The sequence below is a fragment of the Geotrypetes seraphini genome, chromosome 10 (genome assembly GCF_902459505.1).
Source record: "Geotrypetes seraphini chromosome 10, aGeoSer1.1, whole genome shotgun sequence".
Classification (NCBI taxonomy): Eukaryota; Metazoa; Chordata; class Amphibia; order Gymnophiona; family Dermophiidae; genus Geotrypetes; species Geotrypetes seraphini.
Genome location: NC_047093.1, coordinates 8,485,803 through 8,512,617, shown reverse-complemented (window position 1 = coordinate 8,512,617; position 26,815 = coordinate 8,485,803). Strand labels below are relative to the sequence as shown.

Below are 26,815 nucleotides of genomic sequence, written 5' to 3'. Positions count from 1 at the left end.
AGATGAGTGAACGAATGATACGAAGTTTAAAGAAACAAGTTCTTACTACTGTACTTATGTGATCATGGAAGGTGAGATCTCTGTCTAGAGTGACGCCCAGTAATTTTATTTTAGTATCTATATGTAAGGGTATGGATTTAATGTAGATAGTTCCAGGTAATGTTTCGGATTTTTTAATAGGAAGGAGTAAGCCACAAGATTTAGTAACATTAAGTGAAAGTTTATTGGCAAACAGCCAATCACTTAAGATGTCTAATTTAGAGTTAAGATCATTAATATCCGATGAATTGGAAGTATTAATGGGGTAGAGTAGCTGGATATCGTCAGCATAAGCGAAAATTGAGAATCCTAGTGATTGTGCCAAGGAAAGAAGAGGGGATAGAAAAATGTTGAATAGAAGTGGGGATAAAATAGAACCCTGAGGAACTCCAAAAGTTTGTGTTACTGAAGGAGAAGTTTGGTTTTTTACATGAACTTTAAAGTTGCGTTGATGAAAGTAAGAAATAAACCAATTGAGAGCAGGACCTGTGATGTTACAGTCTGCTAGTCTAGATAGGAGTAAAGAATGGTCAATGGTATCAAAAGCTGCAGTTAAGTCAAGTGAAATTAATATAACCGATTTTAGGTGATCATGAGAATATTGTATAGTGCAGTGTTTTTCAACCGGTGTTCCGCGGCACACTAGTGTGCCGCGAGATGTTGCCTGGTGTGCCGCAGGGCCGCCGGGCCCGGAGCTGACAGGGGGCCCAAGGCAGGGGCGCCAGTAGCTCGCCAAGGCAAAGTGAGTCGATCACCCAGGACTCACTTTGTCTTGGCGATCTAATCTATCGAGCCGATAAGTCTTCTTCTCCCCGACGTCAATTCTGTAGTTGGAGAGGAAGTTCGGGCCAGCCAATCGCTGCCTGGCTGGGCGGAACTTCCTCTCCGATTGCACAATTGACGTCAGGGAGAGCATGCGTCCGCGTCGGCTTTGGGGCCTGTTATCCATTGGTGGGTCCTGTTCCCCGATGGCAGCGGCAGTGGCAGTGGCTTGGGGAACGGCAGGGAGAAAGAAAGAAAGGGGGCAGGCAGGGAAACGGAAGGAAAGAAGAGAAACAGAAAAAAAGAAAGAAAGGTCAGGGAGAGAGGAAGAAAAAGTTGGGGGAGGGAATGAGGTGTGGAGGAGAGAAAGCATACAGGCTGATAGAAGGGAAGAAAGATTGGATGCACAGTCAGAAGAAGAAAGTGCAACCAGAAATCACCAGACAAGGTAGGAAAAATGATTTGATTTTAAATTTAGCAAAGTGGAGGCAGTATTACCACAGTTTTCAAAGGAATTTGCCCAAATAACTTAATAGTTAACTGGGTAAATTCCCAGAGATGAAAACTTCCCTTCACTTACTATGCACAGTTCTGAATTTATATCTGCTGTCTATATTTTACAATATGGTCACCTTTTACTAAACCGCAATAGTGGTTTTTAGCGCAGGGAGCCTATGAGCGTCAAGAGCAGCGCTGGACATTCAGCGCAGCTCCCTGCGCTAAAAACTGCTATTGTGGTTTAATAAAAAGGATGGAGGGTATATTTGTCTATTTTTGTATGCTATAAAAACCAAATACAGAGAGAGACTGAGAGCTGTTGACGAAGAGCTACGTGTGTGTCTTTCTTCGATTCCAGCCAGAATATCAGCTTTGTGTTCAGCCAAACAGGCCCAGGTTTCGCACTGAATAAAGTATTTTATAATTTTTATAATTTTTATTTCGTAATAAAGTAATTATAAAATACTTTCTTTGTGTTTATTTGATTCCTATTCAAGAGAATTACTTTATATATAGTCAATATAAGCAGAGAGTTAAATTTTTTAACATTTTCTAATGGTGGTGTGCCTCGTGATTTTTTTCATGAAACAAGTGTGCCTTTGCCCAAAAAAGGTTGAAAAACACTGGTATAGTGGATATGAGACCTAATAATGATAATTCTGTAGAATGAGAAGTTCGAAAGCCAGTCTGATAAGGATGTAGCGCGTGTGTTTGATCTAAGAAGTCTGATAATTGAGAATGAATCACTTTTTCAGTAAGTTTGGAAATGAAAGGCAAATTAGCGATAGGACGATAATTGTTAGGTAAAGAAGGATCAGTATTGTATTGTTTCAATTTTGGAAAGACTAAAGCTGATTTCCAAACTGTAGGAACGCAACAGTCAGAAAAGGATTTGGAAATCATTTCCCTAATATAGGGTCCAAAAAAAGAAAAAAATTTTTTGATAAGATGAGGAGGAAAACTTTCCGTAATGTTGTTAGGTAAGTTGATAGATTGTAAAACAGTGGATAGATAGATTGTAAAACGGTCGATTCAGCAATAATCTCCTCTGGGAGGGCATTCCAGGTGTCAACCACTCTCTGAGTGAAGCAGAACTTCCTGACATTAGTCCTGAACCTGTCCCCCCTTAGCTTCATTACATGTCCTCTAGTCCGTGTCAAATTGGACAATGTAAATAATCTTCTCTGCTCTATTTTGTCGATTCCTTTCAGTATTTTGAAGGTCTCGATCATATCCCCACGCAGTCTCCTTTTCTCAAGGGAGAACAATCCTAGTGTTATAAGTCTGTCCTCGTATTCCAGTTTCTCCATACCCTTCACCAGTTTTGTTGCTCGTCTCTGCACCCTCTCCAGCAGTTTTATATCCTTCTTTAGGTAGGGAGACCAATGTTGGACGCAGTATTCCAAGTGTGGTCTGACCATTGCCCTATAAAGCGGCATTATAACTTTCTCCGATCTACTCGAGATTCCTTTCTTTATCATGCCCAACATTCTATTTGCCTTCTTTGCCGCTGCCGCGCATTGTGCTGACGGCTTCAGGGTCCAATCTATCAGTACACCCAGGTCCTTTTCTTGTTCACTCTTCCCCAGAGTTGCACCTGACATTGTATACTCGTATTCCTTATTCTTATTGCCTAAATGCATTACCTTGCATTTCTCCACATTGAACTTCATCTGCCATTTCTCCGCCCATGTTTCTAACCGACACAAGTCGCTCTGGAGTTCCTCTCTATCCTCCTGCGATCTGATTGCCCGGTATAGTTTTGTATCGTCTGCAAACTTGATGATCTCACTGGATGTTCCTTCCTCCAGGTCATTGATATAAATATTAAAAAGGATCGGCCCAAGTACCGAGCCCTGGGGTACACCACTAGTCACTTTCTCCCAGTCGGAGAACTTCCCATTTATGCCCACTCTCTGCTTTCGGTTTTCCAGCCATTTGCCTATCCATCTTTGTATATCTCCCTCTATGCCATGGCTTTGTAGTTTCCTGAGAAGTCTTTCGTGTGGAACTTTGTCGAACGCTTTCTGGAAGTCCAAGTATATTATGTCCACCGGCTTCCCACTATCAATTTGCTCGTTCACGGTCTCAAAAAATTGGAGTAAATTCGTCAAACACGATTTCCCTTTCCTGAATCCATGTTGACTGGGTTTCATCAAGTCGTGTGCGTCCAAGTGCCGGACTATGCTATCCTTGATCAGTGCTTCAACCATCTTGCTGGGGACCGACGTAAGACTCACAGGTCTATAGTTGCCCGGTTCCCCTCTCGATCCTTTTTTGAAAATTGGCGTGACGTTCGCTATCCTCCAGTCATCCGGTATCTGTCCAGTTCTGATTGTCAGGTTTGCAAGTTTTTGCAATAACTCTCCGATTTCAACCTTCAATTCCTTTAAGACTCTCGGGTGAATTCCATCTGGTCCAGGGGATTTGTCACTTTTAAGTTTGTCGATCTGATAGTATATCTGGTCTAAGTCCACTTCAACTGTGGTGAGGCTGTCTTCTATTTCTCCTGCAAACACTTTCTCCGCTTCAGGTATTGTTGAGGTGTCCTCCTTCGTAAAGACGGACGCAAAGAAGGAATTTAGTTTGTCTGCGATTTGTTTATCTTCCTTGATGTACCCTTTTCTTCCCTGGTCGTCCAGGGGTCCCACTGCCTCTTTTGCAGGTTTTTTCCCTTTCACGTATCTAAAGAAGGGCTTGAAGTTTTTGGCCTCCTGGGCTATTTTTTCCTCATATTCCTGTTTGGCATCCCTCACTGCCTTGTGACATTTCTTCTGATCATCTTTATGTTTGTTCCAAGCTTCGGTTGTCTTTATGCATTTCCATTTTTTGAAAGAGTCCTTCTTTTCTTTTATGGCTTCCTTCACCTGTATGGTAAGCCATGCCGGTCCTCTTTTGCTCTTTGTTCTCTGATCTTTGGAAATCCTCGGAATGTAGAGATCTTGTGCTTCTGTGATAGTATTTTTCAGTAGGGACCATGCCTGATCTACCGTTTCAAGTTTGTCCACCATCTTCTCGAGTCGTTTTTCTACCATGGCTCTCATGCGATTGTATTTACCCTTTTTAAAGTTTAAGGTGGTGGTTAAGGTTTTGGCATGTTTCCCTTTCCCGATGTCAAGTTTAAAGTTGATTACATTGTGATCACTCGTTCCCAGTGGAACCATGACTTCCACTTCTGTTATCGGTCCCGTGAGGCCATTTAGGACCAAGTCCAAGGTGGCGTTGCCTCTTGTTGGCTCTTTTACCATTTGTTCCAGGAAGCAATCCCCTAGCACCTCCAGGAACTTGGCCTCCTTGCCGCAGTTGGAGGTTGCTAGTTTCCAGTCTATCCCTGGGAAATTGAAGTCTCCCAATATAATTACATTGCCTGTCTTGCATTCTTGTTTGATTTCCTCCATCATTTCTGAGTCAGTTTCCTCCGCCTGTCCTGGGGGACGATAGTAAAGGCCAATTTTCGTATCTGCGCCATATTGACCAGGAATTTTGATCCAGAGTGACTCAAGCTTCTCTTTCATTTCTGTTGTAACCATTTCAACAGAATCTATTCCCTCCTTAACATATAGAGCAATACCTCCACCTTTCTGCCCTACTCGATCTCTTCTATACAGTTTGTATCCCTGTAGTACTGTGTCCCATTTGTTTTCTTCATTCCACCATGTTTCTGTTATGCCAATGATATCCAATATGTCATGTCTTGCTATTGTCTCTAGTTCCCCCATTTTGTTACCTAGACTTCTAGCATTCGTATACATACATCTAAGTTCCCTTCGTGTTACCTTTTTGGACCTTCTACTCTTGGCCGTCCCTATAGTTTCAATTACGGTATCCTTTACTTCTCCTGTGTTATCACCCTTGTTTGCTGTGTGGTCGTCCCCTCCTGTGTCTGAGTTGTCCCTTCCTGCTTTTTCTCCCTTATTGGCTGTGAGGTCGTCTTCTCTTGTGTAGGAGTAGTAGTCCTTGGCTTCTTCGTCGGGGCATCCTGCTATCCGTGCCATCGACCGGTGGTCGACTGTCGGCTTTCCCCTATCTTTCAGTTTAAAGCCTTTCAGTTTAAAGTTCCCACTCGGGTGGAAGGCAGAGAGAGATTCAACAACTCTTTTTCTTTATGGTATTGAGAAAAAGAAATTTATCAACAGGACTTTATGGTATTGAATAACAGCAGCCAATTTTCAGACCCCAGAAGAAGCCAGTTGGCGAAACGGGTTCTGTAGGGATGTGGCAGGATTGAGATAAGTTTTCCTATTTCAATATCTCTTAAGTCTCTATTTTTTAGAGTCTTTTTGCAATATGCATTCATATTTTGAAATTTAAATGATATTCTCATGCTATTCCAATATGAATCAATATTTGTGAGTTGATAAAAAAATAGTATTTGAATTAATAAGGCTTGGTTACACAAGTGGGGAGGCACTGTCGCATTTAAATTTGAGTTTGATATTTATTTAGTTTTTCAGTGCACTTTCATCCACACACGAGAGGTTTTTGAAGCATCTGTGACTGAAATCTGGAACTAGTCAGACTCTGATTTATTCCTTGTTCAAAGCAGCTCCGAGCAGGTTTCTGAGATTCTTTTTCCTCTCTTATAGTTAATGAGCTCAAACACATTATTTATCAAAGTTGAAACCATTTACATTCGAGCTCTTAGCTAGAGTTGGGTTTCTTTCTGTCTAATTGTTTTTTCAAGAGTACATTTAAGACAAGGCAAGTATATAAGTGATTTCCACAGACCTTGACACACTGTCACCAGCAAAACAGCACAAACCAACCAAAAGATATTAATATAATCACATAGAGGGTAATCTTATGACAGGGCAGCTCGGTTAGTAGGCCAGAAATGTGCCTATTTATTCATCAAGAGACATAGAACAGCATCGACACTCATAACCCCTCAAGGCGGTATCTGTACAAAATTAAGTAAGTGTAAGTTTTCTGTATGTAAACCTGTCACAACGCTCCTTTTATGGGAATGTGCCTTGTTTAAGGCTATTTATCAAAGGTATGGACAGCTTGTCTTTATTATTAAATGCTCGTACACATCCTATAAAAATGGCGCATAGGTTGTGGGTTCTGACATTACACCTACGTTAGTACATGTAAACTGTGACCCTCTCCCAAACGGCTTCCCTGACCACCATACCTGTAAAAGTACGTATTGACTCGCATTGCTTGTACTTGTATGTGTGACCCTAATTCTTTACGAACCCATTCTTGGTGCTAACATGATTTAACATAGAAACATGATGACAGATAAAGGCCAAATGGCCCATCCAGTCTGCCCATCCACAGTAATCATTATCTCTTTCTTTCTCTAAGAGATCCCACCTGCCTATCCCAGGCTTTCTTGAAATCAGACACAGTCTCTGTCTCCACCATCTCTACTGGGAGACTGTTTCCCGTATCTACCACCCCTTCTGTAAAGAAGTATTTCTTTAGATAACTCCGGAGCCTATCACCTCTTAACTTCATCCTATGCCCTCTGATTGCAGAGCTTCCTTTCAAATGAAAGAGACTCGACTCATGCGCATTTACACCACATAGTTATTTAAATGTCGCTATCATATCTTCCCCTCTCCTGCCTTTCCTACGAACTATACAAATTTGAGATATTTAAGTCTGTCCCCATACACCTTATGATAAAGACCATGCACCATTTTAGTAGCGTTCCTCTGGACTAGTGTCCTGTAAACCTTTTTTTTTTTTTTTGCTCCAGCACACTTTAACAGAGCAAATGTTTTTTTCTGTTTCACATCCACAACCCCGCCCCCACCCCCCATAAACCTTGTCCCATTTTCCATTAGTATAATTACCTCCATCTACTGGCTAACAGTGAATGGTATGGAAATAGTGCTGGAAAATAACCAGGAAAGAGGAAGAGCAGGAGAAGTGGAGGCTTTTAGACAAAGGGCAGAAATCAAACCTAGGCGCCAGAGCAGACTTTGCGAGCAAGATGTGGCAGCTATGTGCACGGAAAAGGAAGTAGTATGAATACTTGAGAGCAGCTGGAATCTTAACAATATTCTCACTCTTCTCTCTTGCATGATGTGACAGCCTTTCGATGAGGATTACCTGAATCACCTGGAGCCACCTGTGAAGCACATGTCTTTCCACGCCTATATCAGAAAGCTGACTGGTGGAGCAGACAAGTAAGACAGCAGTTTTCCCAGGGTTGGCTTTCCCACACACTTGTATTTCCAGGGTTGGCTCTGCAAAGAAAGCAGCACTTCTGTAGACGTCAAGGATTTGAGAATCCCTATCACAAGACAATTTCTTTTTCAGCTCGTAAATCTTGAATATGTGGCAGGGTCAATACATTGTAGCCTCTGATTGGGGAGGAAAGCTGTGGGATTTCTGCTTTCTGACGGGAGGTTGGGCATAAATTTTAGTAGCCTTGGTTAAAGTTGAAGGATCTGAATGGATTTTGATGCGTACTGTATTAGAAACTGAAGGATGGGTGGATATGAATTTTATTGTGAATCTGCTTGTCTTGGTAAAGGCCAGAAAAGGCAGCTTACAAAACGGTTTTAAATTAGATGATATTCCCGACGCCTCAGTTGTTCTTTAGTGTGAGTCAGGGATCTTCCTCCACTTGCCTGAGGCCTCAGTTGTGTAACAGGTGAAGGTCTGCGGCAAGACTGAATAACTATCCCACGTCAGAGCTCAGGTATTGTGTACAAGAAGTAAAGAGAAAACAAGCACTTCAAAGATCAAATTTTGCCAGTTTACCAGTTTCTATGCATACTCTGTTGAACTCTTGGAGTCAGGAAGAGAAGACTTTTTCCTTCCAAGACTTTCAGTATTACTGTTGTTCTCTTGACATTGTCTTCTATTTGTAATCAAGGCCTGCATCTCCACACACACACTACTACTACTACTACTCACTTACATAGCACTGAAAGGCTTATGCAGCACTATACATTTTAACATTTGTAGATTGTCCCTGCTCAGAAGAGCTTACGACATATAGGGTGATATATAGGGTTGGGAATGCAGAACCCAAGGTGAGAGGAGTCAAAAGCACTCTCAAAGAGACAGAGCCCACCGTAAGGATTTAGGTAGCTTGTTCCAAGCATATGGTGCAGCAAAGCAGAAGGGATGGCAGTTGAAGAGAAGGGCACAGATAGGAGGGACTCGCCCCCACACACACACTCTCTGTCTCTCTCTCTCTCTCTCTGTGTCTCTCTCTCTGTCTCTCTTTCTGTTTGTCTCTGTCTGTCTCTCTGTGTATGTATCTGTCTGTCTCTGTGTGTATGTGTCTCTCTCTCTCTCTCTCTGTCTGTCTGTCTGTCTGTCTCTCTCATAAGATGGGTCATTAAGTCTCCAGCACTATGAATCATTCATAAGAATTGGATGCTCTGCTATACTAACCTACTCCATCCATTACAGCGGCCAGCTCTTTAACAGAGACTTTATATACTCGACACAACCCCTTGCCAATTCAGTGCTATGTTATATACCATCTTTTCCCCTGCCAAATCCTTTGAAGCGCAATTTGTGGTGGATTACAACAACATTATCTGTACACAACAATAAACATACAATGGAAGTTAGAATCAGGTTAAACATCTGATCCAGTGGGTTCCAGATAGCAGCATTATCCCAGGACAAGCAGGCAGCATATTCTTGACTGATGGGTGACGGCACCGACGGAGCCCCGGTACGGACAAATTTAGAGTGATTGCACTCTAAGAACTTTAGAAAGTTCTAGTTAGGCCGCACCGCGCGTGCGCGAGTGTCTTCCCGCCCGACGAAGGCGCGCGGTCCCCAGTTTTCTTAATTCCGCGGAGCTAAGAAGACGCGTGTTTCCAACGGCTGTTGGAAGATTTTTCTTTCTCACTTGCCTTCCCGCTCGCGCGTATTTTTCTCTTTATATTTTCTTTTCTTATTTTTTCCTTTTGTTTCGGTAAAAAAAAAAAAAAAAAAGATCGTTTTATTTTCATTTTTTCGATCTGCCCCGGCGGGGCCTGTTGGCACCATCGAAGCCTCGGGCTTCGATTTTGCTACAGCAGTCTTTCCATTCATGCCCCCGTCTCCGGGTTTCAAAAAGTGTCAGCGGTGTGTGCGCCCTATATCCCTCTCCGACCCGCACAAGTGGTGCCTCCAGTGTCTGGGTCCGGACCATAGGGCTGAAACCTGCACCCGCTGTAGTTCTTTACAAAAAAGAACGTTAAAAAATCGACAGATTCAACAGCGGATCCTTTTTGGTACCGCCATGGAAGTTGCACCGGTATCGACGTCGGCGACTTCCTCCAAATCGACACCGACTGTCTCGGCACCGCAAGATACATCGCCGGTGTCGACTCCTGTAGGTAAGCCGGCTAAGAAGCCTTCCCCTACTGTCCTAGGGCCACCAGTCGAGCATGCAGTGAGCCAAGTCCTGCAGACTGAGCGCCGGCCCCGTAAACGCTCCGCTCCCATTGAAGTCACTGCCTCATCATCGCCATCGACTTCACCCGAGCGTCGAGCGGCACCGAAGGTACCGAGCAAGAAAAAACCGGTACCGGTGCCATCGGGACCAATGTTGGATGAGCGCATTGCCTCTATCCTCCAGGTCCAACTTAAAGAGCAACTCCAACACTTGCTCCCGGCTCTGTTGACTCCGAATCTTCCAGTGTCGGTACCCAGTGAGCCTTCGGTGCCGACTGTCGATCAGCCTCTTTTATTGACATCGACTTTGTCGGCACCGCACAAATCTCTGTCCATGCCTGTTCTGTCAGCGGAACCGAAGCGGCGTACTACTCCTACCATTTCTGACCCGGTACCGTTCTCTGAACCCCGTACCGTACTACACTCCCCAGGTACCGTCTCCACCCGTTCAGGGAAATCGGTACGCAAGACTAAGCATACTGAAACATCTACTCCACTTTCTCAGGGCCGTCTCCAATCAGTACAGGACCCTGACTTGTGGGACGACTCGGATGATCCCCTCGGTACCGAGGAAGATTATTCATCTGATGAGGATGATCCATCGGTGCAGGATCCTGCTGCTAAGTCAGAGCACTCCTCCTTCACCAAATTTTTAAAGGAAATGTCAGACACCCTTTCTATTCCTTTAGAGTCTGACTCTAAAAAATCCAAGGCATTTCTAGATGCCTTGGATTTTGACCAGCCTCCTAAAGAGTTTTTGAAGTTGCCCCTCCATGATATCTTGAGGGAAACTTTTTATAAGAATTTGGAAACTCCTTTAACCAACCCGGGAGCCCCAAGAAAACTGGAATCTCTTTATAAAGTGATTCCAATTCCAGGATTTGACAAACACCAACTTCCCCATGAATCTTTGTTGGTGGAGTCAACCCTGAAAAAATCTGCAGGTGCCAGTGTTTACGCCTCTGTCCCTCCTGGCAGAGAAGGAAAGGCTATGGATAAATTTGGGAAACGCCTTTACCAAAATGCGATGTTGGCCAACCGTTCAGGTAATTACGCATTCCACTTCTCTTTTTACCTGAAGCATCTCATTCAACAGGTGACCTCTTTTCAAAAGTATATTCCGGACCGTAAACTTTCTGCTTTTCAGCAATGTACCTCTAGTCTTTTGCAACTCAGAAAGTTTATGGTCCGTTCAATTTATGATACTTTTGAACTGACATCACGGGCTACTGCTATGTCTGTGGCGATGAGAAGGTTGGCATGGCTACGTGTCTCAGACCTGGATGTAAACCACCAGGACCGGCTTGCCAATGCACCTTGCCTAGGGGATGAGCTGTTTGGGGAGTCCATGGATACCACCACACAAAAGCTCTCCGCCCATGAAACTAGGTGGGACACCTTGTTGAAAAACAAGAAGAAGCCTCCTCCTCCTCGACCATTCAGGCAGCAATCTTCATATCAAAGGAGGTTTTCTGCTCGACCAGCTCAGCCTCATCCTCCTCAACCTCGCAGACAGCGTCCACAACAGCAACAGGGCCGTCAACAACAACAGCCTACCGTAAAGCCTGCTCCTCAACCTAAGCCGACACAGCCCTTTTGACTCTCTTCTCCAGGGCATTGCCAGTCTTCCTCCCTCCTGTCCTCTCCCTCAGCCCATAGGAGGTCGACTTCAGGTTTTTCTTTCTCGCTGGGAAGCAATCACCTCCGACCAGTGGGTTCTTGCTATCATCGCCCACGGCTACTCCCTAAACTTTCAGACTCCTCCACCATTAAGTATGTCAAAAGAGTCTGCTTCCAACAAGGCTCAGTCCCTCCTCCTCGCTCAGGAGGTTCAATCCCTCCTTCTTCTCAATGCCATCGAGCCAGTTCCTCAAGACCAGCAAGGACTGGGATTTTATTCCCGGTACTTTCTCGTACCCAAAAAGACCGGAGATCTCAGACCAATATTAGATCTCAGGGATCTCAACAAGTGTCTGGTCAAGGAGAAGTTCAAAATGTTATCTCTTGCCACCCTATACCCTCTTCTCTCTCAGGAAGACTGGCTATGTTCCCTCGATCTCAAGGAAGCGTACACTCACATCCCAATTCACCTGACGTCCAGACAGTATCTTCGCTTCCTTGTCAACCAACATCATTACCAATACAAGGTGTTACCCTTTGGCCTAGCTTCCTCTCCCAGGGTATTCACCAAATGTCTGATTGTGGTCGCAGCTTATCTCCGCTCCCACAACTTTCAAGTCTTCCCTTATCTGGACGACTGGCTCATCAAGGCTCATTCACCTCTGGCCGTTCAGATTGCCACCAATCAGACCATTTTCTTTCTTCGACTATTGGGATTCGAAATCAATCTATCCAAGTCGCACCTTGTTCCAACTCAGCGACTTCAATTCATCGGAGCCATTCTGGATACTGTTCGGATGAGGGCGTTTCTTCCAGAAACTCGCCTTCACACCATCCTTCATCTCTGTCAACAGATATGGCCGCTAACTTCCATCTCTGCAAATCACATGATGGTACTTCTGGGACACATGGCCTCCACGGTGCATGTCACTCCCTTCGCACGTCTCCACCTGCGTACTCTTCAATGGACCCTAGCGACTCAATGGTCTCAAGCGACGGATCCGTGTTCACAACTCATATCTGTGACCTCGTCTCTTCGGCAGTCGCTTCTTTGGTGGTTGACATCCTCAAATCTTTCCAGAGGTCTACTATTCCATCTACCTCCTCATCAACTGGTCATCACCACGGATTCCTCCCCCTATGCATGGGGAGCTCACTTGAACGAGTTCCAAACGCAGGGGTTTTGGTCTGCTCAGGAAAAGAAACACCACATCAATTTCCTGGAACTCAGAGTGATGTTTTACGCCCTCAAAGCTTTTCAACATCTTCTTTACCCTCAGGTTCTACTCATTTGCACAGACAACCAAGTTGCAATGTACTACATCTACAAACAGGGAGGGACGGGATCCCGTCTCTTGTGTCAGGAAGCTCAAAGGATTTGGGCATGGGCGACTGCTCGCCAACTGTTCCTGAAGGCAGTCTACATACAAGGGGAACAGAATTGCTTAGCAGACAATCTCAGCAGAATTCTTCAACCTCACGAATGGACTCTCGACTCCTCGACTCTCCAGTCCATTTTCTCTCAATGGGGCACACCTCAAGTGGATCTTTTTGCAGCTCCTCACAACCATCAACTGCCCCTGTTTTGCTCCAGACTCTACTCTCCACACCGTCTGGAACCCGATGCATTTCTTCTGGATTGGACCAATCTCTTCCTTTATGCATTTCCTCCCCTTCCGCTCATGCTGCGCACATTATTCAAGCTCAAGAGGGAACAAGCCACCATGATTCTCATCGCTCCATGGTGGCCCAGACAGCATTGGTTCTCCCTCCTGCTTCAACTCAGTTCCAGGGAACCCATACCTCTTCCTCTGTTTCCTTCACTGCTTACACAGCATCAGCGAACTCTACTTCATCCCAGCTTACAGTCTCTGCACCTGACAGCTTGGTATCTCTTGGGCTGACTTCGGCTCACTCTCTCCTTTCTCAGCCTGTCCGTTCTATTATTGATGCCTCCAGAAAACCGTCTACTCTTCAATGTTACCAACAAAAGTGGTCTCGGTTTTCTTCCTGGTGCCTTTTGCATCACCATAACCCCATGTCTACAGCAGTGGGACTGGTGTTGGACTATCTTTTATCCTTATCTGACTCTGGTCTTAAATCCTCTTCGATAAGAGTTCACCTCAGTGCTATTGCAGCTTTTCATGAGCCGATTCATGGAAAACCCCTCTCAGCTCATCCCTTGGTTTCTAGGTTCATGAAGGGCCTTTTCAATGTGAAGCCACCTCTTAGGGCTCCTCCTGTTGTATGGGATCTTAATGTGGTTCTTTCTGCGTTAATGAAACCTCCTTTCGAACCTTTGGCCACAGCGCATTTTAAATTTCTAACTTGGAAGGTGGTCTTTCTTATAGCTCTCACTTCTGCTAGGAGGGTCAGTGAGCTCCATGCACTGGTGGCTGATCCACCTTTCACTGTTTTTCACCATGATAAGGTCGTCCTCCGTACACATCCAAAATTCCTTCCTAAGGTTGTGTCCGAGTTTCATCTTAACCAATCCATCGTCCTACCTGTTTTTTTCCCAAAGCCTCATTCTAATCCAGGTGAACAGGCTTTGCATACCTTGGATTGTAAACGTGCTCTGGCTTACTATCTTGACCGCACCAAGCCTCACAGATCATCTTCTCAACTGTTTTTGTCCTTTGATCCTAACAAGTTGGGTCATCCGGTATCTAAACGCACCCTGTCCAATTGGCTTGCTGCTTGCGTTTCTTTCTGTTATGCTCTGTCGGGTCTGACACTGGAAGGTTCTGTCACGGGCCACAAAGTTAGAGCTATGGCAGCGTCTGTAGCTTTCCTCCGTTCCACACCCATTGAGGAAATCTGCAAGGCTGCTACTTGGTCCTCAGTTCATACTTTTACATCTCACTATTGTCTGGATGCATTCTCCAGACGGGATGGACACTTTGGCCAATCTGTTTTACAAAATTTGTTTTCCTAATGGCCAACCTTCCCTCCATCCCTCTTTTTGTTAGCTTGGAGGTCACCCATCAGTCAAGAATATGCTGCCTGCTTGTCCTGGGATAAAGCACAGTTACTTACCGTAACAGGTGTTATCCAGGGACAGCAGGCAGATATTCTTGCGTCCCTCCCACCTCCCCGGGTTGGCTTCTTAGCTGGCTTATCCTAACTGGGGACCGCGCGCCTTCGTCGGGCGGGAAGGCACTCGCGCACGCGCGGTGCGGCCTAACTAGAACTTTCTAAAGTTCTTAGAGTGCAATCACTCTAAATTTGTCCGTACCGGGGCTCCGTCGGTGCCGTCACCCATCAGTCAAGAATATCTGCCTGCTGTCCCTGGATAACACCTGTTACGGTAAGTAACTGTGCTTTTTCACTTCACAAAAGTAGACATCAATGCAAAATCAGGTTCAAGCTAAACCCTAACCAAGATTTCTAGAAAAACCATGTGTTCAGATTTTTGCAAAACAGATCATGCATATGTCCTTTCTCTCAGACCCAAAATGCGTGTTTCTGCAGACAAGTGCTGATTTTAAAACAAAACTGCTTTGAAAGAATAAATTCCCCTTTCTGTAAAACACAAAGCAATGTTATCAATTCATGAGCATCGAAAGAGAGAGATTTTGCTTGAGGGTAAATGTCAACAGTCCTGTGCCTCTCCGTCGACATCAGCTTTGGGGGTTCCTCACCTTTTACCCTTGTAATTCCTACGTGTGCTCCCTGTAATCCTGAGTAAGCCTTTGTGTTCTCTGTGCTCACAGTTTCCTCTGCTGACCGAATCTTGTATCTGTCCTTGCGTTCACTTAGGGGAAAGTTCGTAGCTCTGGAGAATATCAGCTGCAAGATCAAATCTGGGTGTGAGGGGCATCCTCCGTGGCCAGAGGGTATTTGCACCAAATGCCAGCCAAGCGCGATCACCCTGAATAGACAGGTGAGCAGTAGCGTCAGACATGTACTATCTGAGCTTGAGTCGGGGGGGGGGGGGGCTTTACAAGGGGAGAGAGTCTGTACTAAAACTCTGTTGAATGTGTACCCTAGAAGCACAGGGACAGGAGGAGGCTTGTATTTAGAGAGAGATCACATTTAAGGCATTTCTATCTTGCATTATCCATAAAATCTAAGTGGGTTACAGTCAAAATATCCATAAACTTAAAAACACATCAAGACTAAAAAGTTGCTACTTAAGTTTTTCTGTCCTCATGATTTATACGTTGCATAATTTATTATCTCCCCAATGTTTTATACCATACCATACATTTTCTTCTATACTGCAATTTTCCGCTAGGCTTCACTGCGGTTTACAACAGATTTAAGATCAGGACATGTACATTGGATGTAGAATTGGAGGAATCAAAGGGTTGCAACAAGATTTAGGGACTGGACATTAAGAAAGAGCAGGGGGTTCGGTAAGGGATACGGTTTTACAGACTATAATTGAATTAGCAGTTTCTTTCCCCTATATGGTTTTTTTGGGGTGATTTCAATGTTCTTAATGAGGACGGTTCTCTTTCTTAGTTTGACTTGGATTTTTTATGATATGGCTTTATTACAATGGGTGCCGGTGCCCAAAGAGCCTGCCATCTGCCGCTTGCCGCTGCTTCTGCTGGGCCTTCCCGTGAGCATCTGAGCGTGCTCAAAGCCTTCTGGCTCCCGCTCTCTCCGGAAGCAGTAGCAAGCGGCAGATGGCAGGCTCTTTGGGTACCAGCACATCCTGTGGGTTGGTGCTGCGTGCCGGTGCCCCATCGCAGTAAGGGTTTGGGCAGGGGAGTGATGCCAGTTCACAGGGATGGGGTAGAAGCGAGAAAGTGGCCTGGTGGGGGGTCTTTTGGGGATATGGAACGAATCAAGCAAGTTTCCCTTTCTATGGGGAAACTCGCTTTGATATACGAGCACTTTGATTTACGAGCATGCTTCTGGAACGAATTATGCTCTCAAACCGAGGTTCCACTGTACTTGAAAGGTATTAACATAGAACAAAATATTTTCCAGAGAAAGGAAAATGGTAAAACCAGAGGACATAATTTGAGGTTGAGGGGTGGTAGGCTCAAGGGCAATGTAAGGAAATTCTTCTTTATGGAGAGGGTGATGGATGCCTGGAATGTGCTCCCGGGAGAGGTGGTGGAGAGGAAAACAGTGATGGAGTTCAAAAATGCATGGGATGGACACAGAGGATCTCGAATCAGAAAATAATAGTAAATAGTTAAGAACTAAGGCAGACTTGCATGATCTGTGTCTGTATATGTCTGTTTGGTGGAAGATAGGCTGGGGAGAGCTTCAATGGCTGGGAGGGTGTAGATCAGGGATCTCAAAGTCCCTCTTTGAGGGCCGCAATCCAGTCGGGTTTTCAGGATTTCCCCAATGAATATGCATTGAAAGCAGTGCATGCACATAGATCTCATGCATATTCATTGGGGAAATCCTGAAAACCCGACTGGATTGCGGCCCTCAAGGAGGGACTTTGAGACCCCTGGTGTAGATGGAGTGAACCTTGATGGAGACCTCAGTAGTTGGAATCTAAGAACAGCACCGGGCAGAGCTTTGGATTCTTGCTCTGAAATAGCTAAGAAGAAAAAATGTAAATTGAATCAGGTTGGGCAGACTGGATGGACCATTCGGGTCTTTATTTGCTGTCATCTACTATGTTACTATCTTATGTAAAAGCAAATGTAAACCTCCTATCTTTTCTTTCTATTTAAACTACAGTACTTTGTTTTGAGGACTGTTTCTTTAATGTTTTTTATAGACTTTATCCTGTACAGGATCCAAGTTACATACAAATTCAACTTAAGAATGGTTTAAAAAACAGAGCTCGTTCTTAACCCGGGGACTCCCTGTATATCAAATACCTCCCCCCCCAAAAAAAAAAAAAAGAGAGAAATACATGCTTCAGTATGGGTGGTCTTGTATGTGTCTCTGTTTTATTGTTGTTCATTTGTTCTTTATTTTTCTATTATTCTGCCATGATAAGGTATAAAATCAGGCAGCTATAGCAAATAAAGTATAAAATGTTTTGTATTTGCTGTGTGTTTCCAATTTTGTTGTTCATTGTGAGTACTAATGATCTGTAGTGTTGCAGACATAGAAACCTGATGGCAGATAAAGGCCAAATGGCCCATCCAGTCTGCCCATCTGTAGCAACCATTATCTTTTCCTCTCTCTAAGCCAGGGGTGTCCAACCTTTTGGCTTCTCTGGGCCGCATTGGCCGAAAAAAATGTTTCTGGGGCTGCACAAACGCTGCAGCAAGACAGAGGAGGAAGCCAGCAAGACGGTAAACACCCAGGGGCAGCAGAGTAAAACACTGCATCGCCCTCGATCAGGGCCGCACAAAATACTTCACTGGGCCGCATGCTTTGGACACTTCTGCTCTAAGAGATCCCACGTTTTCTTTAATTCAGACACAGTCTGTCTCCACCACCTCTGTTCCATGCATTTACAAACCTTTCTGTAAAAAAGTATTTCCTTAGATTATTCCTGAGCCTATCATTTCTTAACTTCATCCTATGCCCTCTCATTGCAGAGTTTCCTTTCAAATGAAAGAGACTGACTCATGTGCATTTACGCCATGTAGGTATTAGATGATAGATGACCAGTTCTCATTCAGCCTTCCCATGTTAGGGTGCATTCATCGTTTTTAATCCCCTTTCACTTATCTGATCCTTAGTGTGGCAGGTGAATGAATCCAGACCAGAATGAACAGGCCGCTCATGAACTCAGGGCTTAGTTTGGCAACAAGAGACATCAGTATGTTTTGTTTGATTTTATGAGGATTCATTTTGTATTTATAATCTATTTTATTTTTTCTGTGCTCTGCTTTGAAGTTTTTGTGACTCTGCAGGTTATAGAGGTAGACACCAGGGCAGGTGAAACTGATCATGTCCTCCCATCCTGCAGAAATACAGGCATGTGGACAACATCATGTTTGAGAATCACACCATTGCAGATCGCTTCCTGGATTTCTGGCGGAAGACGGGAAGCCAGCGCATGGGCTATTTGTACGGCCGGTATACAGAGCACAAGGACATCCCCCTGGGTATCCGAGCAGAAGTGGCTGCTATCTATGAACCACCACAGGTACTGCAGGGCTGCCCGAGTTGCTGCTTGATTAGATGCCATGATCAAAAGCTAGGGCATCGTTTCCTACCCTACATTATTTAATCTGATGATACGTGACATTGTGAAATGTCAGCAGTTAACACATCCAGCCAATGCAATCTGTCCACATTGCTAGAGTGTATCTGCCTCAAGATTTCTTCTTATGTAGGACACTTTGGGTTTTGGGGTGGTTTTTTTTTTTTTGGGGGGGGGGGGGTTGTTTCCTTTTACTTACATACAAATGCACACACGCTTGCATTCTCCAACAACCACACAACTTAAGATTCTAATAAATTGAATTGCAGCCAAAAGTCCTTGCATGGCTGCTGCCCAAACGTCCATTTTTCTAGGTTCCCTGCATAGCTTGCTGGTCAGACCTGGCACTATGCATTCACTTCTGTGCCACCCTTCCTGTCCCTTTCTCCTTTCCATCCTGCCATTCACATAAGATCCTGGGTTAGCAATTGATTAAGGCAGAATTTAAATCCTGATAACAGTATTTACTAAAAGGGCAACTCTGTAACTGGGCACATATGAGCCTTGCTCAACAAGTAAGGGGCCCCTTGATTGACACCATTCTTTAAGGGAATGGGTAAGTGCCCTAGCATGTGACTACAAAGGTGGGGGGGGGGGGGCATACACATGGATGGAACATGTGCATGTCTCCTACTTACACATGCAAATTTTCAACTTATGATGGCCATGGACCTGGCACAAGTGTGCGGGTGTTAAGTGATGCCAACTTATAATAGTGTTCTATAACAGAATCTCAGTATCAAGATGGCGTCATAGAAATTGTGCTCAGCGTATGGCATCAAGGTGCCTAACTTGAGCCGCCAAGTTATAGAATTGCCCCCAAAGCATTTAGAACCCACGTTAAAACATATTGTTAGGAAATAGACCACTAGGTGGTGCCATAGTTCATAGTCCAGGATCCCTCTCATGCAGAACTTGTTCAGTACAGTATTCACATTTTGGGCTCCTTTGGGGTAAAAATGAATGAATTGCATTATTAAGCTGGCTCTCTCCCTTTTACCTAACCTGTTCTACTTAAGTATGAAGAGAATGTGGCCCTGTTCCTAAGACACTTGTTTTTTCTTGTTCTTCCTATAACTACATTTCATTCCTTCTTGTCCTCCCTATAGTTTGCAGTTTTTCTCTTCACACCTTTCACCATTCCCAGCCTCCTATCTCCCTTCATCTTTCATCCTCCTTTCTAGGTACCATCCCCAGCTTCTGCCCTGACACGCAACCATTTTCCACCTCCAGTTCCTTTCTATGTCGTACCCCCCAACTGGTTTCTACCCTCTTTTTCACTTCCTTTACAAATCAGTCCCCTTCCTTAATCTCTCACCCTTTCTGTAGCCCATTGTCCCTTTTTCAACTGTCTCTCAACTCCTCCAGATCCTTTAAAAAGTCTCCCTTCCCTCACCCAATCACTCTGTTTGTGTCCTCACTCATAATCCCACCCAAGTCCTGAGTCTCATTTACACCCCCAATATTCAGCCAATTTTAGAATCTGTTTTCCTTTGTCTCCCACCCAATCCTCTTTCCCCCTTTTCCTAGGTATTCATTTCCCCTGCCTTTTTCTTCCTTAGCATCCTCTCCCTGCATATGTCCTTGCTTCTCTCCCCTTATAGAATCTCCTCTACCCCCAGCCTCTATTCCTCCTAACTGCCCCAGCAGCAGTGGGTTCATTTTCTTTCTTCCCACAACTGCGCAGTTCCTTCTCCTCTTTGGTAGGTTTGAAACATGAAAGAACCATGTTTCTTGTGAGATATTTGTCCCAGTTTCAGGTTTGTAGGGCAGCTGAGGAAGAGTAATGGGAAGGAAGAGCACAGTCTGGCAAGTTTCAAGTTTATTTAAAAGTTTGATTTGATCACAATATCACAATCCAATGCGATTTACAAATAAAATCAGGGTAAAAGTGAAAAAACAACTAAGAATAAAAACCACACAACACACTACAGGACACAAGAGGGAGGATAGGTTTAAATACAATTCATAAACAAATAAAATGAACATAGGTATTAAGACAAGAGTATGCTATAGGATATTTGAGTTATATAGAATTCAAGCATCTCAGTTGAAAGCGACCTTAAAAAGCCAGCTTTTCAGGAGACCTTTGAACTTACTAAGTGATTTTTCTTCCCTTATAGAAATTGGAAGCAGGTTCCAGGTTTAAGGTACCATAACAGAGAAAATCGTATCTCTTCTTGAGTAAATGAATCTTAGTGAGGGGACTAAGAGGAGAGATTTATCCTCAAATTTTAAAGATCTTGTTGGAACGTAAGGGATTAGAAGCCTTTCTAAGAATGCAGGAACTTTATTCATTAACGTTTTGTGTGTGAGTAATGCTATTTTGAATGTAATTCTATAATTTACAGGTAACCAATGTTTTTCCTTTAATAGGGGAGTCACATGATCAAATTTTTTCCTTTTGGTAATTATTTTTATTGCAGTATTTTGTAGGATTTGTAATCTACGTATTTCTTTTAAGGTTATTCCCTTGTACAAGGCGTTACAGTAGTCTATTTTTGAAATGACTAACGAGTGTATTAAGATATTCAATGATGATTTGTCAAGGAATGAAGATAATGATCTAATCATTTGTAGCCTATAAAAACAGCTTCCAATCAGTGAACTTATTTGCTCATGATAATTCAATTTCTGGCCCAAAATGACCCCTAGTATCTTAACCTTTACGACTTCCTTTATTATTGTTTGTTTATGTTTATGCAGGATCCTAGTTTACGTCCCTCCCTACATGGAAATAGCATGACCTCTGTTTTAGGTGTATTAAGAACTAGTTTGTTATCGTGTAACCAATTATAAAGGGGAAATCCAGAAAGGCAGGCTTTAAACACCCCTAAACTTAGAGCCGCTGCCTCAAAGTCTTGACCGTTAAGCCAGCCCTGCCTTTTCTCCAGTCTGACCCTCAAGCTGGGAAAAACATTGCAAACTAGCTTATGAATAATGGTCTTAGATTGAATCCTTCTAAATTTGTTGCAATTATAATTTCCTAATGTGAATCCCTCTCTGTCAATTACCCACTGTTAGCCATATGGAGGCTCATTTTCAAAGCATTTAGACACACAAAGTACCATACAAACCTACGGTACTTTCTGTGTCTAAGGGCTTCGAAAATGAGCCCCATGTAAATAAAAAATCTTGTGAATAAATCTGTCTTACAATCCACTCACTCTTGCAACTTCTCCTTCACTATTTGGTGCTGCTGTGTCTGAACCACTGTAACTCACTGTTTTCAGGGTTTAAACTTTTCCCATATCAGAAGGCTTCAGTTGATTCATATCTTCAGCCATGCAACTACTCCATTTTTTACTTCTAATACCATGACAATTCAAATGTAATCCTTAGCAACTCAAAGAAATGTACAAACTACTCCCTACATACTTCTAATGTCCTGACAATCCATTTGTAATCCGCCTTGAACCACAAGGTAATGGCGGAATAGAAATCCCTAATGTAATGTCATCTAGCTTCATTTTATGGATCTCATCCTTCTAGAGCAGTGGTCTCAAACTCAAACACCTTTGCAGGGTTTGGATTTGGCCTCAGAAAAAATAGTTAATGTCTTATTAAAGAAATGAGGTAAAACTCTTTATAGTTTATAAATCTTTCCTTTTGGCCTAGTCTTAATAATATTGTAATTTATAGCTAAAGAAACATATGATCAAGAAACTGTTTTATTTTACTTTTGTGATTATGATATACATACCGAGGGCCTCAAAATAGTACCAACGGGCTGCAAGTTTGAGACCACTGTTCTAGAGGCATTGTTGTAATTGTTTGAATCTGAGTAATGGTGAGTAGTGGAGTCCTTCAGGGTTCGGTGCTGGGACCGATCCTGTTCAATATGTTTGTGAGTGACATTGCTGAAGGGTTAGAAGGAAAAGTGTGCCTTTTTGCAGATGATACCAAGATTTGTAACAGAGGAGACACCGAAGAGGGAGTAAAAAAGATGAAAAAGGATTTGCAAAAGTTAGAGGAATGGTCTAATGCCTGGCAACTAAAATTCAATGCAAAGAAATGCAGAGTAATGCATTTGGGGATTAATAATAGGAAGGAACCGTATATGCTGGGAGGAGAGAAGCTGATATGCACGGACGGGGAGAGGGACCTTGGGGTGATAGTGTCCGAAGATCTAAAGGCGAAAAAACAGTGTGACAAGGCAGTGGCTGCTGCCAGAAGGATTCTGGGCTGTATAAAGAGAGGCGTAGTCAGTAGAAGGAAGAAGGTGTTGATGCCCCTGTACAGGTCATTGGTGAGGCCCCACTTGGAGTATTGTGTTCAGTTTTGGAGACCGTATCTGACGAAAGACGTAAGAAGACTTGAGGCGGTCCAGAGGAGGGCGACGAAAATGATAGGAGGCTTGCGCCAGAAGACGTATGAGGAGAGACTGGAAGCCCTGAATATGTATACACTAGAGGAAAGGAGAGACAGGGGAGATATGATTCAGACGTTCAAATACTTAAAGGGTATTAACGTAGAACAAAATCTTTTCCAGAGAAAGGAAAATGGTAAAACCAGAGGACATAATTTGAGGTTGAGGGGTGGTAGATTCAGGGGCAATGTTAGGAAATTCTACTTTACGGAGAGGGTGGTGGATGCCTGGAATGCGCTCCCGAGAGAGGTGGTGGAGAGTAAAACTGTGACTGAGTTCAAAGAAGCGTGGGATGAACACAGAAGATTTAGAATCAGAAAATAATATTAAAAATTGAACTAAGGCCAGTTACTGGGCAGACTTGCACGGTCTGTGTCTGTGTATGGCCATTTGGTGGGGGATGGGCTGGGGAGGGCTTCAGTGGCTGGGAGGGTGTAGATGGGCTGGAGTAAGTCTTAACAGAGATTTCGGCAGTTGGAACCCAAGCACAGTACCCGGTAAAGCTTTGGATTCTTGTCCAGAAATAGCTAAGAAAAAAAAAGTAAAAATTTAAATTGAATCAGGTTGGGCAGACTGGATGGACCATTCGGGTCTTTATCTGCTGTCATCTACTATGTTACTATGAGTAAACACACCTCTGAATTTATAATGGTTCCAGAGGCTGACATTTTCCTGATCTTGTATACAGTTCTTTACTTTTTATCTTTCTCTGCCAGATTGGCACACAGAACAGCCTGGAGCTCCTGGATGATCCAAAAGCAGAAATTGTGGATGAAGTTGCTGGAAAACTTGGGCTGAGGAAGGTAGAAGATATGTTCTGGTGATTTGTGGTCTGTGCTGGGTTATTTTCTATTGGGCTTCTTGGATTAAGAGGACAGAGGTGCCTATTTGCTGCCTGTTTTATAAAGACACAAAGGTGCCTGTGTGTCTTAATAAAAATGACAGGTAAAACGAACCTGCGTAAGAGAAGGTGTGAACATACACTCGTATCAAGAACGTAAACTGCAGCTGTGCCCAAACTCCTACAGGAACATGTGAAACTTTCGGTGTTATACATGCAAAAATTACTTAATAAATTACCCCCCTAAATAATGCACAGGATTGGTTTGACCATTCTCTGGGGTTTATCATCCCAGGCCTATTCTGGGGTTTTTGACTCAAATAATTTAGAGATTCCTGTGGGAAGAAAATTCCTAATGTAAGGTTGAAAAACAGTGACTGAATTCAAAAAGGTGTAGGATAAACACGGAGGCTCCCTATAATTAATGAAGATGGAAGGAAAGTACAGCGAATGTCCACTGACTGTAAAACGTAAACAACTTTTCATGTTTTGAATAATTTTTTTTTAAAAAGAGCTTGTTAGTAGAGAATGACACAGGGACAAATATTTCCCCGTCCCCACGGGAACTCATTTTTCTGTCCCTGCCCTATTCCTGCAAGCTCTGTCCTCATCTGCACAATCCTTAAACGCTTTAAAATCATCAGTAGCAACTTTCTAGAGCTTGGATTATGATGTCATAATACCTCATTCCACCAATGCCTAAGCTCAAACCCTTGAAAATCCTAAATGGCAACATTCTAGAGCTCAAATTGTGATATCATAATGCCTCATGCCACCAATGCTTAAGCTCTGTCCTCATCTGCACAAGCCTCAAACACTTTAAAATCCTAAGTAGCAACATTCTAGAGCTCAAATTGTGATGTCATAATGCCTCATTCCACCAATGCCTAAGCTTCGTCCTCATCTGCACAAACCTCAAACCCTTTAAAATCCTAAGTAGCAACATTCTAGAGCTCAGATTGTGATGTCATAATGCCTCATTTCACCAATGCCTAAGCTCCGTCCTCATCTGCACAAGCCTCAAACACTTTAAAATCCTAAGTAGCAACATTCTAGAGCTCAAATTGTGATGTCATAATGCCTTATTCCACCAATGCCTAAGCTCTGTCCTCATCTGCACAAGCCTCAAACACTTTCAAATCCTAAGTAGCAACATTCTAGAGCTCAAATTGTGATGTCATAATGCCTCATTCCACCAATGCCTAAGCTCCGTCCTCATCTGCACAAACCTCAAACCCTTTAAAATCCTAAGTGGCAACATTCTAGAGCTCAGATTGTGATGTCATAATGCCTCATTCCACCAATGCCTAAGCTCTGTCCTCATCCGCACAAGCCTCAGACACTTTTAAATCATAAGCGTTCGAGGCTTGTGCGGTTAAGGCAGAGCTTACAAGAATGAAACAGGTATAGCGCCAAAACTTGCGGGGACGGGGAACTTGAGTTCCGACAGGGACAAATTTGTCCCCATGTCATTCTCTAGTTGTTAGACTCCACTGGGTGTCAGTTCCCATCCTAAAGACTATCAGGTATGAGCCTGGCTATCTTTCTAGGCAGACTGGATGGGCAATGCTGGCCTTTTCTTTCATTGTTTACTATGTTGCTATATAAGAAATCCAAGTACCAGCAGTAACAGTAACCTCGGCTTGATCCTTACGGGCCTCAGCTGTGCTGTTTCTGAAGCTGGGAGTGTGTACTAGACAAGCTATGGAACAAGCCCTTGTGTAGATTAGGGATTTGTTGTGCTGATGGTTTCGGGCAAGACTAAAGTGGAACATTTTGTTCTGGGTTGGTTTTTTTGTTTGTGAAGGTTGGCTGGATATTTACTGATCTCATCTCAGAAGACACCAGAAGAGGCACTGTGAAGTACAGCAGAAATAAGGTAAGTTAGTAAGGAGTTTGGTGAATGTGGTGTGAATTATTCTTGGGTTAGCTTAAATACTAAACTGACACAAGGATCTTAGGTGTTCTAGGCATATTATCAGCCTTTTGTGTTCCGATTCCACCCACTCACCCCCGCTTCCTCCCCAATATCTTTCAGGGCTCTAGTCCTTAAGATTATGACTTCTGGAAGAGGTGGTTGCTGGATAAGTTTTATCTGAGTAAATTGGGTTATTAGACAACTGCCTACTCTCTTAGCTGGCAAAAGTACCCCCTGTTGCAGTGGTTGTCACTTCCAGTCATTAAGGGCTTCCAACAGTTCAGTTTATCAGGATATCCTTCTTGAATACACATGAGAGAGATTTACAAACACTGGGACAAGTAGGCATGCAAATGTCTCATTCATAGTCACGAGGGATATCCTGAATACCTAACCTGTTGGCAGTCCACGAGAACTAGGAGTGAAGACCAAGGCCCTGTTGATTGTTCAGTTAAGAAACTGGACCTATTGTTTTACTTTGATTGTGGGTGCCTTTTGGCAACTCAACCCTTCTAGAAGCTTCTGCTATAGTTTGTCTGATGGTTAATCCAGCCCTATCCCTTTGACTGACATCTTGACTTTGAGGACTGGATATGGGACAGGTGTGTCAAGCACTTTATCTCATTCTTCTTAAGCTTCTCTCCAAGCCTGCACAGCTTACTGATGGGTAATAGCTCACTGTGACCAGCAGGTAGAGACTGAGACATAAACTTTTGGCTGTAGTACAAGTGGGCTGTGCAGTCCCCAAGTACACTCAGTCTGTCTCCTCTCAGTCTCCAGCAGGTGGAGGTGGTAAGCCTGTGCAGTCTTCCCTGGTTTAATGTAAGGTTGTTGGAATTTGTTTAGTGGCCTGGTCCCTGTCTGTGGTGCAGGATTGAGCTTGGGGGAGAACCCTTTTGGGGGTCCATCCAACCTCGGGGCTGTCACGCTCGACAGGTCGAATCCCTTCCCCCATTTCCCCCACCTCCCTGAAATTTTTTTCTGTAGAGGTGCCTCATCTGTAAGCCTTGCCACCGATACCGGCAAGGCATATGGCTTAGAGAGCCAGTGGGGTCTGTTCCAGTAAAATTATTAACAAAAAAAAATCCTGAGGGATCTGAAGGGAAGACTTCTCTGGCTCGGCCCAAAACTAGACCACCTACCCACCTCCATCCCACTACCCTCTGGCTCCTCTCTGCAGCTTGAGTTCTCGAGCAAGGTCTTGGGCGTCATCATCGATTCCACATTGTCCTTCAATGACCATCTCCAATCCTTGGTAAAAAAATGCTTTTTCAGCCTTCACATGCTGAGGAAAGTTAGATCCTGCTTCCATCAAAAACA

At 43.8% G+C, this 26,815-nt stretch overlaps 1 protein-coding gene across 1 annotated transcript in view; it reads left to right on the top strand.

Moving 5' to 3' along the window:
• NPLOC4 (NPL4 homolog, ubiquitin recognition factor) overlaps nucleotides 1–26,815 on the top strand; it is a 93,541-nt gene that overhangs the window by 37,121 nt on the left and 29,605 nt on the right. The window contains exons 6-10 of the mRNA XM_033961064.1: nucleotides 7,348–7,442; nucleotides 15,046–15,169; nucleotides 18,131–18,310; nucleotides 23,453–23,539; nucleotides 25,385–25,456. Of these exons, the coding sequence (XP_033816955.1) occupies nucleotides 7,348–7,442; nucleotides 15,046–15,169; nucleotides 18,131–18,310; nucleotides 23,453–23,539; nucleotides 25,385–25,456 (558 nt within the window). The remainder of the gene's footprint in view (nucleotides 1–7,347; nucleotides 7,443–15,045; nucleotides 15,170–18,130; nucleotides 18,311–23,452; nucleotides 23,540–25,384; nucleotides 25,457–26,815) is intronic.